Source organism: Etheostoma spectabile, chromosome 17 (genome assembly GCF_008692095.1).
Source record: "Etheostoma spectabile isolate EspeVRDwgs_2016 chromosome 17, UIUC_Espe_1.0, whole genome shotgun sequence".
Lineage (NCBI taxonomy): Eukaryota > Metazoa > Chordata > Actinopteri > Perciformes > Percidae > Etheostoma > Etheostoma spectabile.
In genome coordinates this window covers 1,376,852-1,395,509 of record NC_045749.1, presented here as the reverse complement: position 1 = coordinate 1,395,509, position 18,658 = coordinate 1,376,852, and the positions used below count along the sequence as shown (strand labels likewise).

Here is an 18,658-nt window from a genome sequence, read left to right as displayed (position 1 = left end):
TTCAACCAAATTGCCCAATAATAACATGGATGATTCCATACATCATTCTTCAGGTAAAATTAATGATTACTTCAGAAAAAGCGTCAAACACATCCAAAAAGCCCAAAAAATAATTCATTTTCAATTTTGACCTGGAAGGAAAAGTACATGGATAGACAGAAGATGGGAAGACAACACAAGGGTTAAATACCTCAATACAGCATAGTATCGCAATATTTTCAGTGGCAATACTGTAATGATACACAGGCGCCAAGTATGGATCTTTTATTATATATGTGTTGGTTAGTTTGTCTGCTTGACAATCTCCATTTGCAGAAATAAATTTGAAGTGAGATGAACAAACAGAGAAATATATTGGGAAAAATTCAAAGTTGGAAAAAAGGTTATATATATATATATATATATATATATATATATATATATATATATATATCGCAGAATATTGCAATATGTTAAAAATCACACTAATATCCTATCGTGGCATAACTATCGTGATGATATAGTATTGGGAGGCGTCTGGTGATTCCCACCCCTGCTGGATAGACCTCCCATGTCAGTTTTAGAGAAGTGTATTGTAAGTAATACGGATGCTGGAGGTCAGCTGTCAGTACTGTATGATACTGTATGTTACGATCCATTTCAAAGGACAATTCCCACGGTAGACTCAATGCATGGAGAGATGACTTAAAAACTAATCATTACAGAAAATGGGCACTAATAAAACTATAAACACAATACAAGTGACTATTCAGAACTTACGTAACACCTGTAAAACTACGTCGCTATAACCCTAACATTCCTGACAGCTGTACTAAATGTAGTGATAGTGTTGGCACTTTGTTGCGCTGCATGTGGGAATGCCAAAATGCCAACAAGTCCGGTCATTTTGGATAGATGTAACCCACATGATTTCATATGTGACTAATATGGTGGTTCCACTTGAGGCAAAGCTCTGTATATAAGGTATTTACCCTGATCACTTTGCACCGGGCCGCAGAAATGCCCCTATGATCAATCTATCCTCGCTTCAGGCTGGGAGAGTGATTTCATTGAGGTGAAAAAGACGGCCCTACACCTGGAACGTGGTTACGAGAAATGGCGTCATGCTCGGCACTGGAGGAATTACCTTATGTTGCCAAAGGGAAACTAAATAAGTTCCCAGAGATATGGGACACTTCTATGCAGTTCCTTGAAAGTGACCAGACTGAAATTAATGATTAAATTTGAATGGCAGCTTGTGGAAGCTGTCATGTCTTAGAAAATAGACAGGGTCACCACTGTTTTTGTTTTATTCATTTTCATCTTTTTTTCCTTGAATGTTTATGTTGTTGAGGGTAGGGGGAGGAGGGATGTTCATGATGTTACTGTTCCTGTGACTGTATGCTTTCTATGTGCAAAGCAATAAATATATCGTTAAGAAAAACACTTGCCCTGTTTGAGCCTGTTGGGGGCTAACTCTAGAGGGAGCAGCATGGATCGGTTTCATTTTCCTCTCTACTCACAGACCTCCAAATGTACAAACAACAGAGCTACGTGTTGATATCAACCAGAATTCTCCTTTAACTTATAAAAAGAATAAAAACAGAAAGGACAGTAAGCAATATAAAAAAATACTGTTAAGTATACAGTATAACAATACAATAGAATACAAATTTAGAAGAAATATGAAATAATTGAAGAGAAGGAAGGAATAGTGCAAAAAAACTCCCATTGTGTAAACCCTACAATGTCGATATTGGTGTAATTGGTCCAAAGTATGGTGGTATTTGATTTTCTCCATATTGCCCAGCTCTACTAAGCCGACTGAAAAATGTCTTAGCTGCTGCAAGTTAAATTGTCAAATATGTGGCAGCAGTTTCTCAGCTGAACTCTGAGAGGAGATTACGCAGCTGTAATCTCCTCCAGAGGAAAGGACACTATACTGCACAGCTACTACAAGATTTCCAGAATCTTCCTTACTTGGCAGTCTGATATCTATACTGTCAGGACTGATTGGTGATTGCCCCTGAAAGAAGGGTAGAGGTTAAGAAGTGGCTTTGCTGGAAATTGAAGCTTTTGTGTCGACAAACCCCAGCTTCCGTGCCCTTTTCTTTTTTAATTTTAAAAACAATATCACTAAAATGTACTTCCTCTTGCCCCTGAGCCACTGCTGAGCTACATAAACACCCACAAAACTGTTCCCCTATGATCAGCAACTCATGTAAAGAACTACCTCCCTTTATAAGGAACTTTATTTGCATATTTGCTTGTATTTCGTACAGATGAGTGCCACTGTACAGAATGATTCAATGACATCAAACAGTAATTTAAAATAGAGAATATGTATTGCCTATATTAGGTACAATATGCATTTGCTGTGACCTATACAAACAATTAAAAGACAGCGGAGATAATGCACTTCTGGATACTCCATGTCCTCAGATTTTAGTTTAACATTTGGAGTTTGTTTGACAGGACTTTGCATGATTTCACTCATAAGAAACAAGTCTTAAAAGTCCTTCAAGGTTGCATGACATTTAAAAAATCTGAATTAAATCTAGTTAAACTCACGGTGTAGCAATCTCAATGTTCTGTTAAGCAGGCCAACAGACTAAATCAAATCACCCCCTTAGCCTACTGTATAGGAGTCTAATCACTGCCAACGTGCCATTTCTGCATTAAAAACACATTAAGCTTTTTATTTTGGATTATGAACGCCATATGAAGCCACTGGCTGTGGCTGTGATTTATAACAACCATGCAGGCCAAGTCACATGCAACAGGTCTCTGCACAGACAGAGGCCGACTGAACAAACACACTCCATTATCTGCAAGGCGCGGATTAATTAATGAACTCATAACCAAAGGGAAATTAAAAAAAAAAAAAAAATGTCTTACCTCTTTTTCTCTTTATCGGCCGTCATGCTCTCTTGTTTCAGTGTTGTAATTCCCCTTCAGTCTATGTTACGTCCAACTTTCAGGGTCAGAATGGCTGAGTAACGTGTGCAGGTTTTACATGGACGTGCGCAGGTCGGAAGCAGCGCTTTGACAGATCATGTCATAAAAGCTGTGTGTTAGTCCAGAAAGGCTGTTAGGCTGGCTGGCTGGCTGTCTGGAAGCGATCGTGGCCGTACAGTCTCAGAACACTGCTGAGGATTGTACCGCCTCTCCACCGCAGATAGAGCCTGTCTCAGGCTGCGGATAAACGCTGGACTGCCGCTGCTGCTGCTGCTGCTGACACACACTCCAAACTTTTCCTCGCCTTCTTCTCTTCTGAGAACTCCCGGAGCTGCTCCGCGTCTGACCTGGAAGCTCCGCTGGCACCGTGGGAGCCGCTGTACCGAGCCCGGCACGCTGATTGGTTGGAAACGCCACAGAGAACCGCCCCCCTCTCTCCCTGAACAGCCCCGTCCTCTTCCCCCCCCCCCCCCCCCCCCCCCGCGCGCTCAGCTCTCCTACCTGTTTGTACCTGGTCTGCAACAGGTGCGAGCTGTTCTGCAACCACAGCATTGAAAAGTGACAAAAATGACAGAAAAAAGCTTTATTTTTTTCATGGTTGACAAAATTGAAAATCACATTTTTGCTGAGGCTTTTTTTTTATCAATGTTTTTACATTTTCTTACGTTTTTGTCCCATTTTCAACGTTTTGACGCTTTTTTCCGATATTTGTCACTTTTTTTTGACGTTTTTCAACACTATGTAACACTAACTTATTAACTTTTGTTTTATAGTTATTTTTTGAATTTATATTCAATAAACCTCATTTATAGGAAATTATGCCTAATGTTTGAGTTAGAAAAGCAGAAATTAGGAATTATTGAGACTACAATTAAAGGAATGGATGTTGATGGATAATCACAGACTGGAATATGTCAACTTTTACACTATTTTGAAACCACTTCCATTTTTTTCAAATGCTATAAAATTGAATAAGATGCCCCAAAATGAATGAAAGTAGAGATTTGTACTTGCCAAAGAGCATTTTGTGGAATCAATCATGTTATTTTGGGGAGTTAGAAAGAACATTGATATAGGACAACAGGTCAGTTTGACCTGAGGACAACATGAGGGTTAAAGGGGACACAAATAATAAGAAAGCTGAGGGAACATATTTTGAATTGGGGGTGCTGACAAATTTCCGGAGTGAAGTTTTCAGCCAAAGTCAACCCGCAAACACCTAACTGCATCCATCACAATTTATTGAACTGTGTGGAGATTTGATTCCTTATAAAAAGCCTATCTAAGACAATAATTAGCCCGCCATAGGCTACTGACCCAGAAACACCAGAAAACAAGAGACTGTTTTGGCTAGTCAACCAAATATGAATTTATTTCTCACCCATACTGTCAAGATGAAGACAAAATATCTATTTATTAGAACAAAGGCACTTTGTGCTGCCAAATCAGTACAAAGGCTTTGATAATTAAACTGGAACACATGTAGGCTACACGCTAAACAAGCAGAAAAACAAGAAGAAAAGTCCTTTTTTACTGTAACTCTAACGTGCCTGATGGACTGCAGATGGAAATTAGCCCTCGGGCTACAATCTGGCCCATTTACGTGAACTGCTTTACTTGTTCATCAATGTGCATTGTCCAGAATTAATAAATAAATAAATAATACAAGACAGGACCAACTAGGCACGGGTAACGCAGGCTATAATCTAGGCACATGGCTGCGACAATGGCACAGAATAGGCCTATAACATATATCCTGTCAGTAGAGGATCTGTGTAGTTGTGGAACTCCAGTAAGTAAACTGGCAAATAATCTTTATTCACTTTAAGCATCAGATGAAGAGATTATTTTTCTCTAATACAGATGCTACTTAACTGAGAACTGACTTTTTCTGAGGTCAAAGTCTGAGACTCGCCCCCTGACCTCGATTTGCGAGCTCGGACCACTCCCCGATGTAAGTCGAGTGCAGATTTGTGACTTGCATGCGTCACTTTGCGACAAGTAGCATATAAGATGGTAATGAGAGACTTCTTTAATGTCAACACAGTAAAAATGGACCCTACGTAACCAAGTTGGTTCTCCGCTGGCTACAAGTTAGCATCAAACACAACAAAGGCTGTCAGCTGAATGGTGCTTTGAGCTAACGTTAGCAATCAAACTATCATAGATAGCTACAACATTTCTAGAATGATTCTCATTCTTTTTTTGCAATGAGAAAAAATTATAATTTCATGGATTTCACAAATTTCAGTATGACAGTTATGTCCTAAACCATTGAAATCTGAACATGCGCGACTCACATCTGCACTCGCCTCACATCGGGGAGTGACACCACCACCGAGTACCCCGAAGAAAAAAATCCAACATGGCTGCCCCATGCATCAACTGTTGTGAAAGCTGTAGTAACATACAGTTATTAGCACTTCTGCCATATTGTGTCTCACTAAATAACTCGTACACACAGTCCTGTCCAACTTCTATCTGTAGACATGTTAAGCTAAAAAAACTGCTAAATGCATTGTTATCAACTGGCATCGCTAACAACGGCTAACCTGGCTAGGGCTAATAAAAATAATGAAAATACGACTTGTAAATGGAACGCTTTCAACTCGGTTGTGACGTCATCCCCGCGTTATTATGGATTCCATAGTATAATAATAAGTAAAATATCTAATTGCAATTGATAGATTGTGTCGTCCGGGAAAGTCACCGTCATAACAAAATTTCATAATCTTGTTTTTTGTGCTTGCTGTGTTCATATTAAGCCTAAATTGAGGCACACATTCAAATGTAAAGCTCTACTTTATTAGCCTAACACATATCTCGTAAAACTTAAAATGGAAGTGATACACAAAACAGACATTTTCTCTGACATCATGATATTTAATTTGTTTCAAAAAATGAAAATACATCTTCACATCATTTTAAAATACAGTACATTTGGCACACAGCGTAACAGAAAAACATATTGCCATGAACACAAATGAATGGCATGAAAAAAAACACAGATCAGACGACAAAATGTACATAACAGGCTTCACAAATACAGGGACTGCAAATCAAAAACACGTACACACAGTAACATTCTGCTCACGACCCGAGGAAGATGCATGTTTGATGCTGTAAGTAAAAATCATAATACTGCTTCCAGGTTTGAATGTAACCACATGCCAGCCACTGTGTGTTCAATTTAACTTGATCAAGAACGTAAAAAAAATCTATTAAAAGGATCTTCGTACATGATTTTCTTATTTGGAAATAGCTTTTGGCATTTAGCGTGGAGGACTAACCCTTATTTGGGTCGTGGTGGAACAGTTTGACCTCAAATTAAAGACAAAAAAAAGATGCAACAGGAGACACATTAAGAGAGAAGAGAAATGATGGACTGCAGAAACATGGTGTTTGGGAAGTTGGTTGGCGAAAAAACTAATCCTAAATCTGCACCACTGTGTGTGTGTGTGTGTGTGTGTGTGTGTGTGTGTGTGTGTGTGTGTGTGTGTGTGTGTGTGTGTGTGTGTGTGTGTGTGTTCTTTAAAGCAGTGTGTCTGTGAATGTGACCCGGGCCACATCGAAGGACCGCCCACTCAACTGACGTCATCTGTAACCGAAGCGTTTTCAAATCAATCAATCAATCAACAACGTCCAAAAATTAAAAAAAAAAAAGCCTATAGAGATATGTTTAAAGTGCGTCACACATCCACAATGTGGGTGAAATAATTATCAATTTCATGTGCCCCAAAACCAACCGTACAGTAGTCCTCTGTGTACCTGTCTGTGGACGAGGCTAAAGAGAAAGAAAAATGGAAGGGAAGAAGAAATAGCGGAAGAAAGAGAAGCTAATAATAAAAGAATATTGTAGAGTATTGCACATAAGTTTTCTCTAAGATGTTGTGGATTCTTTTCAGTTTACAATAGAAGTCCTGAACCTGACCTGCAACGTGGACCAACAGCTCTGGACACCAGCCTATAACTGATAGTACATATCAGGGCTGTACAAAGAGGATGAGGAGGGTCTGACGGGTTTCTGAGAGGATGAGGAGGGTCGAACGGTTTGAGAGGATGATGGGGTCTGAGGGGTTTCTGAGAGGATGAGGGGGGTCTGACGGGTTTCTGAGAGGATGAGTGGGGTCTGAGGGGTTTCTGAGAGGATGAGGAGGGTCTGAGGGTTTCTGAGAGGATGAGGAGGGTCTGACTGGTTTTGAGAGGATGAGGGGTGCTGAGGTTCTGAGAGGATGAGGAGGGTCTGAGGGGTTTTGAGAGGATGAGGGGGTCTGAGGGGTTTCTGAGAGGATGAGGAGGTCTGGAGGGGTTTCTGAGAGGATGAGGGGTCTGAGGGGTTTCTGAGAGGATGAGGAGGGTCTGAGGGGTTTCTGAGAGGATGAGGGGGGTCTGAGGGGTTTCTGAGAGGATGAGGAGGGTCTGGGGGTTTCTGAAGGATGAGGGGGGGTCTGAGGGGTTTCTGAGAGAGAGAGGGGTCTGAGGGTTTCTGAGAGGATGAGGGGTTGAGGGGGTCTGAGGATGAGGGGGGTCTGAGGGGTTCTGAGAGGATGAGGGGGGTTGAGGGTTTCGAGAGGAGGAGGGGGTGACGGGTTTCTGAGAGGAAGGCGGGTTGACGGGTTTCTGTCCAAGTGAGTCTCGCTGCAAATTATCTCTAACATGTTTGCAAGAACAATCTACTAAAAACAACACGACAAAAACAAAAGATGTTTTATATAAAATGAAACGGATGGCTCTCCACACACGCACACATGCACACGCAAACGCACACACACACAACACACACACACACACACACACACACACACACACACACACACACCACATTAAGACATGCGATCTTTCATGTGGAATCAAGAGGGTTTAATTTGTCATGTCAGGGACGCGTTGTTGTAGCCCTTTGAGATTTCCTTTTGAAATGTATAGGGAATTATAAATAAAATGTATTATTGTTATGTAACCCATGCAACTTCTGGACAAGACCCGCCTTCAATAGCATTCACACGCTGCTATTGGCCAGGAGTCCATGGTTACGCTAGGTAACGTTACCCAATTTGTCCAGGTCCTATCCCCTGACCAATCGGTTATCCTAACCTTAACCACTCAATGTCAATGCCTAGCCCCAACCAATCAGACTGCTTGGTAGGGCGGGACTTGCCTAGAAGTTACGTGGGATCCATAATACTGCGTCAGAGACTGTAGGTCCAGAACAGCAACGATGCTGTTAGGGTGAGGTGGACACCGTTTGGATTTTAACGTTTCCATTCCGCACCGACGTCATTGAAATAGCAAATGCACCAGAAACCATCTTTGCGCCCAGGCACTGGTCTTACGAGGTGTGTTCAGGGCATTTGGGCGGCTGGTCTTACGGGAGGTGTGTTCAGGTGCATTCTGGGCGGTGCTGGTCTTACAGGGAGGTGTGTTCAGGTGCATTCTGGGCGTGCTGTCTTACAGGGAGGTGTGTTCAGTGATTCTGGGCGTGCTGGTTTACAGGGAGGGTGTTCAGGTGCATTCTGGGCGTGCTGGTCTTACAGGAGTGTGTTCAGGTGCATTCTGGGCATGCGGTCTTACAGGAAGGTGTGTTCAGGGCTTCTGGGCGTGCTGGTCTTACAGGGAGGTGTGTTCAGGTGCATTCTGGTGTGCTGGTCTTACAGGGAGGGTGTTCAGTGCATTCTGGCATGCTGGTCTTACAGGGAGGTGTTTCAGTGATTCTGGGTGGGTTTACAGGAGGGTCAGGCATTGGGTTGGCTACAGGGAGGGTGTTCAGGTGCATTCTGGGCGTGCTGGTTCTACAGGGAGGTGTGTTCGGTGCATTCTGGGCGTGCTGGTCTTACAGGAGGTGTGTTCAGGTGCATTCTGGCGTGCTGTCTTACAGGGAGGTGTGTTCAGGTGCATTCTGGGGTGCTGGTCTTACAGGGGAGGTGTGTTCAGGTGCATTCTGGCGTGCTGGTCTTACAGGGAGGTGTGTTCAGGTGCATTCTGGCGTGCTGGTCTTACAGGGAGGTGTGTTCAGGTGCATTCTGGGCGTGCTGGTCTTACAGAGAGGAGAATAAGCATAGGCATGCACATTGGCCGACACTAACGGAGCACGCGCCAAACTTGGCCCGCGGGCCCCAAATTGGGAAACCTGGCCTAAATAAAACAAAATGCATCGCACTGCGCTGCGTCGTCCCGTCCAGAAAGCGCTCCATGTGTACGTGCAGAACTGAAATGAGTTTTTTTTTTTTTTACGCATACCCGGTTCTTGGCATTTTTGGAATTTTAGAATTGATTCAAATTTGGAGCCAGGTTTTGGTGTTCAACCCCATTTATCACACACACACACACACACACACAAAGCCATTTCACTGGTCAAGTGGTCATGAAAGGACTTAAGCAGGTGACCGAGACATTTCGCTTCAGAAGAGAGTTTCAGTAAATCAGACTTTTTAAAGGGCTTCTCTGACATTTTAGATTTCAGTTATTTGGCTTCACTGGAAAACTGTTAATGTCAAGTCTCAAGTCTTATGGAAGACAGCTCGTTAACACTGCAGCATACCTCAGTACAACAATGGACGCTCCCAGTGGTAGGTTACTGCAGGTGTGTTAGCCGACGGCTAATGGTACCATTTGGTTTTAATGAAGAAGGGGAAAAATCAATGTACTATGAAGCAAAAATATGGAGAGAGAGAGAGAGAGATAGAAGGGAAAACAGCGCACATAACTCTTCTCTCTAATAAGAAAGGAAACTGCTGAGATAAAATTAAGTTCAAATTTCAAAATGTGAAAGTGTCGCTTTGTGTTCCATCATCTAGAGTTAACATTTAATGAGCCAGTTGGAGTGTTAAACTTCAAACAAAGCACTGACAAAAATTCAAATTCCATCATAGTTTCTTCCGAAAAATGTCCCCTTGACATCTCTTTTTTCTAATAAATAAAATACTTTCCAGGACCTTATTTTTTCTTAAAATACAATCATCGGTTCAACAAAAAACATTCTTTAGACACATAGACAGACACAGGATTCAGCACAACATGTACAGAAATGACTCTTTCTCTCGACTATGCATGCATGCACATTTGTATATTATCTCTCTCTTACACACACACACACACACCCACGCACATACACACACGCACTCACACACACACACAGTTTGGTTTTATCCACTGCTTTACCTGCAGCAGACATCCATGCGGTCCGAGTGAAGGAGCATTTCTCACAGTATCTGACCTGCGCTTACATGCTGCTCGAGCATATACTTTGATGGGATTATGCACCAATGGACAAACAACAAGAGCACGGAAACCATAAAAAAGAGAGATACAGATAGTGTAGTATAATTCCTGGAGTAGTCAGAATCTGGAAAAGTTCAGGATGTTTCCAGAAGGGCGTGTTTCTCTTTAAATATTAGATCTTTGTTGAAGTGTGTTGGTGTATGTTGTTTATCGCGGCGTGTGTGTGTGGTGTGTGTGTGTGTGTGTGTGTGTGGTGTGTGTGTGTGTGGGGTGTGTCTAGGCCACAGTCTCGTCTCCAAAGTAGGAGAATCCTTTAAACTCATCTTGGTTGATCTGCTTGATGATGCTGGCTTCCGTTGGCGTCAGGTTGGGTTCTTCGCGCGTGAAGTCCTGGTCAAAGTTATTCACATCCCTTTTGGTTTTCTGACAAAGAACGACAGAGAAAGCTTTCAGAGCTAATTCCTTTTAAGATCATCTGTTTTGGTGAACTTCAGCCTCTATTGCACTTAACTTGAAAAAAACTGTGAAAACAGTTTAACAGATCAATCGTGAAAAACACTTTGTGTCACAGTGGTGAATTTCCCTTAATACCTACTTTATGAGTTACCCTAAAAATGATCTTTAAAATCTTTAAAATATATTCAAATGTTGGCTGGGTGAGTTTTGCCCTCGGAAGGGGTGAAAGTGTGTTTCATTCAGAACACAAGACAACATAAGAGCTTACTTGCAATCTCCTAATGTGCAAAATAATAGTCTAGCTTACATTGTTTTTGTGATCAAAGCTCAAAGTGAAATCTCGATCAAAATGTGATTAATTACAGCCTAATAAAGAAATGCTTGTTTTCACATCTGAATAAGGCAGTAATTCTCTTCTTCTGCAGACAGAGTCCCTTTTTTGTTGTATGTGTGTGTGTGTGTTCCTGTGTGTGTTTGTACGTCTGTGTGTAAGTGTCTGTGTGTGTTTGTAGGTGTGTTGTGTGGTGTGTGGTGGGTTGTGTGTGTGTGTGTGTGTGTGTGTGTGTGTGTGTGTGTCTGTCTGTCTGTGTGTGTGCATGTCTGTGTGTGTGTGTGTGTGGTGTGTGTGTGTGTGTGTGTGTATGTGTATGTGTGTGTGTGTGTCCGTTAAGGGTGACAATTTTTCGGGACTCCAGCAGGTCACGTGATACCAATAGTGACAATAGTCAATCTCACTGTTGGTAACGTGATAGGGACGGATGGAGCATTGAAATCAATCAACGGGAGTGGGAAGGAGCGGGACGGAGGCTGAAGAATTACGAGGCATTTTGTTTTAGGAAATAAAAAAACAAGGGGAAGTTAAGGCTATAATAGGCCTGTGTGTTGTTAACTCAGCTGCAAAATGCAGTAATAGATGCTATCTTTGGTTCGTCTGAGGTCCTGTCAGGTCTACCGGGCAACACTGAAACTCCTGCGCTGTTGCTACGCCGCCTGGGGAAACCAAGTGGTGCGATATGTGACTGTTTGAAAGGGCGGAGCTTAATACTAGTTAGGTAGTAGTCAGATGGGATGGGAGCGACAACTGATTCCCTTGTCACCCTCTAGCGTCTGTGAGTGTCTGTGTGTGTGTGTGTGTGTGTGTGTGTGTGTGTGTGTGTGTGGTGTGTGGTGTGTGTGTGTGTGTGTGTGTGTGTTGTGTTTGGGTTAACTCACGATGCGAGGTGTTTGAACGGCGGTCTGATCTTCCTCTGCTCCAGCAGCGTCCAGTCGATCTCTCTGAAGAACACGTGGAACTTGATGGCCTCCTCCAGACCCTGTGCCGCCACGCAGCCCAGACGCTTGGTAGGACTCTTAGTCATGAACTGAGAGGAGACAAGGAAACAAAGAAAGAGGTGGAGAGAGAGAGAGAGAGAGAGAGAGAGAGAGAGAGAGAGAGAGAGAGAGAGAAGAGAAAAGAAGAAAGAATTGTTTTCTTGACTGAAAGATATCTAGTGATTTTGAGGAATAAGGACTGTGAGTTTACTAGGCGCGTAATCATAAGTTTTAACACAATACGATTTTATATCGATTCATTAGACAACGATAGGATATTTGTTGGTATTTTGAAGTCTGTCAGTTCAGGAACCTGATTGATATGTAGACCATATCATATGCCAAATTAACACAGTTACATTTATATCATCTCAAAAAAAAGAAACTTAAAAGGTGCACTCAGAGTTCTTGCATAGTTTCAGTGCGATTTCATTACTGTCTCAAATCGTAGGCGTCTCTCCCTGATCCGCTAGCTGCCTGGACCCTGAATACACCGTGAAAAAGCCCGATCACGGGGGACAACACACCGACAAGATGGTTAGGGGAGGGGATGTGGGTTGCTGTGCAGAGTTGATTGAGTTGCGTGAGTTGTATCTGTGTGAACGTGGGTTGTTGTATTTTTGGTGCACAGCCTGTGTTTGTTTGACATTGGCGAGCCCCGCGTTGTCTCCAGAGACCGAGCACAGCTTCAACTCAGAACTCAGAGAGCACCTTTAATGGGGTTTGTCAGTTTTATAACTGAGCTCTTCCAGGCATTGAAATTAAAAAAAAAAACTATTCTTTTTTAGAAAAAGAATAAATATAAAGGGGGGATCTTATAGTATATGTGCTGATCATTTCCCTTTGAATGGCTAATATTGGATAGTGGATCTTTGCATCAATGTAGCCTTCCACCCCTAGATTAAACACATGTAGAGAACAGATGTGAACATCTGCTTTGTAAAAGAAGAAAAGACTCTTATGACATAAATATCAGTCAATTTGCTGATTCTAAGAAAGAGAGAGAGATTAGGGAGCAGATAATTACTGTCATCATGTTGTTCAGGGAAAATATGTTTTTCAATCTGTAGAGAACATCCAGCATTTTCCATAGCCCTTTACATCATATATCTCACATGCTCCAAATATTGGAAGTCCAAATTAGGAACTATTGAGTCATTGCAGATTGGTGTGTGTGACTTATTTCTCTAACAAACGATGTTTTAGGGCTGAGACGACATGCTTTTGTCCCAGTTTTGATTCTTTCAGGATACATGGGGGTCTATTTGATTTGTAGAGTGATTTTTATTCATGGCGATTCTAGGGGTATCACAATTTTCTTTTGTATACTTTAACAAAAACAAAAGTTTGTTGATACATTTCAAGAGACAGTATATTGTTAGACATTGCTAATAACTAATTGTTTTCTATGAGGAACGACATCAGTCTGACATTCATTCATTTCATTTGTAAAGAAGAACATAACATGGATTTTGTAAAAACGGAAAATATTTAGATAAATCATTGGTAAAAGAAATAAATATTGATTCTTGGGAAAATAATCCATTCCAAAAATTGTCACAAAAAATTCACGATACCTGCGTGAATCATTTTCTTTATCTCCAACTGGCCTATTTACCTTTACGTTACCCAGCAGCTGCCTTCCAGGTTAATCCCGCCCACCGACTCTATACACAATGTGATTGGCCGGACCAGAACTTGGTTTTCCAGCTCGCAGGCCAACGGAGAGTTGCTAGACTGAGCCTAGCTGCAAATTACATTTGCGGCCGCTAGGGTGCTTCTAGATTTTCTAGGTTACTTTGCATCATGTCCTCGAGCCAAACAACCCCCCCCCCTCTTTTACATTGGACAAGTTAGCGCTATTAGCCGAATGCCTCAGAACAGGCGCTAATGGAAAGGTGTATCTCGTAAATTACTCCACTAATAATAAGTACAAAACTTCTACAGTAGTACAACTACGTTCTGTACTCATAAAAATGAGGCATTGCAAAGTTTGTCGGTAGCTGTAAATGGTGCAAATACAAACAGACAAACACACATCTTAACCCTTGTACTGTCTTCCTATTGCCCTGGTTTATAAAACATAAAGTAGCCTGTAAATTATTCCCCATTTTTGTCTTCCGTCTTCTTAGCCAACTTGATTCCAACTTATTACCATTACTTGTTTTACACTTCTGTTTGAAATGTATGGCCACTGCACCTCATTTACATGATATGATGCCTACCTTTTGAGTAAGATTTTCAGAAATTCTGAATTATGTTGAATAATAGTTAAAATCAAGGGAACATATGTTTATGTATTATCACAGATTTTGACCCGGGTAAAGCATGAAAGTAGTGATCAGCAATATTTCTTTTCTTTCTTCTTTTAGTGTTGCATGTTATTTTTGGGGAATTTTGGTTGAAAGAAACTCAAATTTCTGATATAAAAACTTCAAAAAGGGTCTGAAAATGATTTAACCCACGGACAACACAAGAGTTAAACATGAATTTGAATACAAAATAAGTGTTGCATAAGGATAAAAAAAAGAGGCTGAATGGGTTGAGTACAGAATGTACAAAGAACATACAGTATGTGCAATGGGAAGACGTAAAGTCCAGGATGAAAGTTAGCAAAGCGGGAAAAATCATTTTTTCTGGAAAAAACAATGGAAGTTATGGATGTTCACTTCTCATAAACACCTCATTACCTGCATGTACTGTAAATGAGTTGGAAACAACAGAGCTACTATAAAACCACTCCTTTGTCGACATTTTCTGCCATTAGACTGAGCTGAGGGAGTTTTCAGTCCATCAGCTGGATGACATGTCCAATCAGAGCCCAGAGGACTGGTCAAGTGACTGGTCACAGTCCAAGACATGTTGTCCAACATAAACACACAAACTTTCCCACAAGGCTTTGCAGCCAAGGTAAACGCAAGGGCTTGTGATGGAAAAACTAGCCGAACAAATAAACAACGGACAAGTGGCATTACACTCACACACACACACACACAAACACACACACACACACACACACACACACACACACACAAAGAGTCATGGATTAAAACAGGAGGAGAAATTGTCCAATGTTCTTCCAGTGGAGGAAACATGGATCACCAAGAAAAAAAGCTGCATCCTCACTCACATGTGACACTGAGAATGAGACAAGACGGAGAAGGACAGAGCAGAAAAGGCAAAAAGAAAAGCAGAGAACAAGTGACAAAAGCAAAGAAACACGAGAACAGCTACATAAATGGAACGACATCAACGAGTTATGATTCCTTTGTGGATGTTTGGATCTGTAACAGCCCATTAGTCCATTAGGGCTGGATATCATTTCAATTCTACATAAGTTTCAATGCTCACAACAAAGCTACCTTTTCTTTCTTTAGAAAGCATGAGGAAAAAGCAAGGGAAATGAAAAAACTAGGACTATAGAGGCTGCGGAATAATTTGTTTAAGGGAGGTTGAGATTTTTGAGTGTGTCGTAGAGCTGATACTGTAATCTGAAAAATCAGAGGAACAGTAGATGCAAGAGAAAGACCACTCAATTGTATATTTTATAATTGGTATACGGATGGATCTCAGAGTGTGGATCTGTTTTTAGAGTATCAATCAGTTTTTTACAAAGGTCTGATGTTGGCAATAATTACAGTTAGAACTAATGGCAGCGAGATGGGTTGGCAGGTTTGTTCCTTACTAACTTTCTTGTCACCAATAATGCATTTCAAGACATGCGCAAATTGTGGATTCTGGTCTTGTTTGGAGTGTGAATTTTATTGACTGCAAAGTGTGGTTTTGAGAGATGCATTTTGGTGCACTTTGATTTTTCTCTGTGTGAAACATTGCTGAACCGAGGGGAAAAAGCTATAAGTTAAAAAACTCTAGTGGTTCAGACCAGAGCAGTTGGAAAATAAAGTTCACAACTGAGTTAGTGTCGCATTGCCAGGCTAGTCCACACAGCCTTCCAGGACGAGAAAAATGTGCACTGGTATAATGGCATTTTTAACCAATTTTTTAAACCAATCACAGACTTAAGTGACAGACTCAAGACCTGTGCCTCGGCAAAATAGCCTCAGAAGGAACTTGTTTTGTGTACGTTTAGCGTATGTTTTAGTTGTGCTAGCCAGATAGTCGAGCTAGCTGTCTGGATTTAACCTAAATAGATCTGAGGAGGAGTTAACTATAGTCCTTATAAAGCCACCAGAGTTTAAAATGCCAAGCCAAAAAAAGCAGAAGGTGACGGAAACAATGAGGGGCACCCAACAGAATTTTTGGCGGCACTGGGACAATCCTGGAACATCGTGGATATAGACTAAACTGTGTAGACTAGGTAGTGGACTACGAAGTGTTCTGACTGCAACGTGTTTTAGGGAACAGCTAACTGACCGCTTTGAGAATGGACACCGCCTCCTTGCTGAGCCAGACGGGGTAGAGGACGTCGTCATGGAGGATGGACTCAAACAGGTCGTCTTCATTATCGGCTTCAAACGGCGGCTGGCCCGCCATCATCTCATACATCAGCACCCCCAGAGCCCACCAGTCCACCGACGGGCCGTAGTCCAGCTCCTGAAGGATCTGATCGCACATCAAAAACAAGAGACTTACAAACAAACTCACAGAGCCCTACATTTTTACCAACATAAAGTTATGCTGAGCAAACTTATGTCATTTTGGGGGCTGATTATTTAATTTTTTTGGCATTGATTTATAAACAAAGTTCTGCAACATTACGCACTTCCCACCATAAGCTGCAGTTTACTATTTTAATCTCCATCTTAGCAATGAAAAATTGACTATCATCTGCAAACAGTTGGATAAATGGACAAACAAAAAATGTTTGTATGAAGGTTACGGGGCATTAAGTGATAAAACGTCAAATACAATGTATACTACATGTACACTTGTACATACATGTTTACTTCACTATGTAATAACACCTGTATTGTTGCATTTTGTAATAAAAACTCTGAAAACAGTATATAATACATTCAATAATGAAAGGCAAAACAAATCTTTTGAACAAATTGTATATTTGAGTGACCATGACTTCATGAAGACATTAATTTTGATAATTTATTACATAATGCATCATTTGCATTATGTAATAATCATTTTTTAACAGAAAGAAAAAAAAAATTATTACATATTGGGTTCAAATTTTTATAAAAAAATGCAATGCGTAATGCGGGTGTTATTACATAATGAAAGAAAATTTACTACATTTTGTCATTTTATTACCTAGTGCGTGATTATTTAGTAATGCGTTGTTACTGCGGAGTGGAAGCTGTGACGTTTTATTACATAATGTATTCTTACTGGGGGTGTGGAAGCTGTAACATTTTATTTCTTAAGGCGTTGTTACTGGAGGTGTCTGACATTTTATTATTATTATGTGTTATTATTACGTAATGTGTTGTTACTGAGGGGTGTGGAAGCTGTGACATTTGATTATTATTATGTGTTGGTATTACATAATGCGTTGTTACTGGGGTTATGGAAGCTTAGACATTTTATTATGTAAAGCGTTGTTACTGACATTTTATTAACATTATGTGTTGTTGTTACATGATGCGTTGTTACTAAGGAGTGTGGAATCTGTTACATTTTATTATTATTATGCGTTGTTTTTATGAAATGTTGTTGTTACTGGGGGTGTGTGACATTTCAATACATAATGTGTTGTTACTAGGGGGTGGAAGCTGTATATGTGCATTAGAGTTCACCTCAGGTGCGATATAATCTGGCGTCCCGCAGAAGGTGGTGGTGCTGACACCGTCGAGGATTCCCTCCTTGCACATCCCGAAGTCTGCCAGCTTACAGTGTCCCTCGACATCCAACAGTATGTTGTCCAGCTTCAAGTCTCTGCAGAGCCGGAGAATAGATAGATAGATAGATAGATAGATAGATAGATAGATAGATAGATAGATAGATAGATAGATAAAGATACTTTATTAATCCCAAACTGTTACAGCTGCAAGGTAAAGTTAAAAGTAAGAGGAATGGAAAGAATGTACACACATACACACACATACAAGTGTAGAATACAGATATACAACCTATATGTACACAGTATATATAACAAAATAAAATATGTATAATATATGAAATATGGTATCAAGTATCAAGATGCTGTTAGACATTGTGGGATTTCACGCAAATAAACTTGCAACGGTTTTATCAAAGTAGCTCATATTTTGACATCAATTTGGACTGCAAGAATATGCTTTTTGAGCTCTTTAATTTCAATATTTTAGTTTATTTCAATGGAATCTCTTGTGCTCTTGTGCAATAAGTGCTTCTCATAAAAGACCCCACATTTGAGAACAGTTGGGATTTACAGTAACCACGATAAACAAAGGCTTTCACAGCCCCACAGGTTCTTTTCTGTATTTGTTTTACATGTAAGTGTGTGTCTCTGAGGCGGGAAGAAATACATAGAAGGATGATGGAAAGGGTAACAGACGTGGGAAAAGAGAGAAAGTTGAGGGTTGAATAGGAGAAAGAGATGGATGGGGAGTGAGAGAGAGGGAACAGTGGGAGAGATAACAGAAGCAGTGTTGAGAGATGGCAGGGTTGGTGATGAATGCGCTCGCTCTGGGTTTGATGGTTGATTGCCACAAAAATGTCAACATCTCCCCGATGTAGCCGACGCAGCCATTCAGCCCAAGGTGTTTTCAAAAATACAGCCGCCCTGACAAGCCAACGACGAGATAAAGTATATGTGTGTGTGTGTGTGTGTGTGTGTGTGTGT

At 41.0% G+C, this 18,658-nt stretch overlaps 2 protein-coding genes and 2 long non-coding RNA genes across 5 annotated transcripts in view; 2 read left to right on the top strand and 2 right to left on the bottom strand.

Annotated features, from left to right (window-relative positions):
- The window catches only part of LOC116705556 (endothelial PAS domain-containing protein 1), a 97,512-nt gene extending 94,231 nt beyond the window's left edge, over positions 1–3,281 (bottom strand). The window contains exon 1 of the mRNA XM_032541824.1: positions 2,878–3,281. Within this exon, the coding sequence (XP_032397715.1) occupies positions 2,878–2,903 (26 nt within the window). The 5' untranslated portion in view covers positions 2,904–3,281. The remainder of the gene's footprint in view (positions 1–2,877) is intronic.
- A 4,610-nt stretch (positions 3,282–7,891) lies between these two features.
- Positions 7,892–18,658, top strand: part of LOC116705563 (uncharacterized) — a 23,381-nt gene continuing 12,614 nt past the window's right edge. The window contains exon 1 of the long non-coding RNA XR_004335956.1: positions 7,892–8,122. This is a non-coding gene — a long non-coding RNA (uncharacterized LOC116705563). The remainder of the gene's footprint in view (positions 8,123–18,658) is intronic.
- LOC116705557 (protein kinase C epsilon type) overlaps positions 8,792–18,658 on the bottom strand; it is a 75,622-nt gene continuing 65,755 nt past the window's right edge. Inside the window, exons 12-15 of one of the 2 annotated variants that reach the window (XM_032541827.1) lie at positions 17,631–17,769; positions 16,294–16,482; positions 11,826–11,969; positions 8,792–10,575 (exon numbers count right to left, since the gene is read on the bottom strand). In XM_032541827.1, coding sequence (XP_032397718.1) covers positions 10,429–10,575; positions 11,826–11,969; positions 16,294–16,482; positions 17,631–17,769 — 619 coding nt within the window. In that variant the 3' untranslated portion in view covers positions 8,792–10,428. Of the gene's footprint in view, positions 10,576–11,820; positions 11,970–16,293; positions 16,483–17,630; positions 17,770–18,658 lie in introns of both variants that reach the window. The other variant, XM_032541826.1, reaches the window with a different exon arrangement.
- The window catches only part of LOC116705564 (uncharacterized), a 14,197-nt gene continuing 6,566 nt past the window's right edge, over positions 11,028–18,658 (top strand). The window contains exons 1-2 of the long non-coding RNA XR_004335957.1: positions 11,028–11,038; positions 12,216–12,218. This is a non-coding gene — a long non-coding RNA (uncharacterized LOC116705564). The remainder of the gene's footprint in view (positions 11,039–12,215; positions 12,219–18,658) is intronic.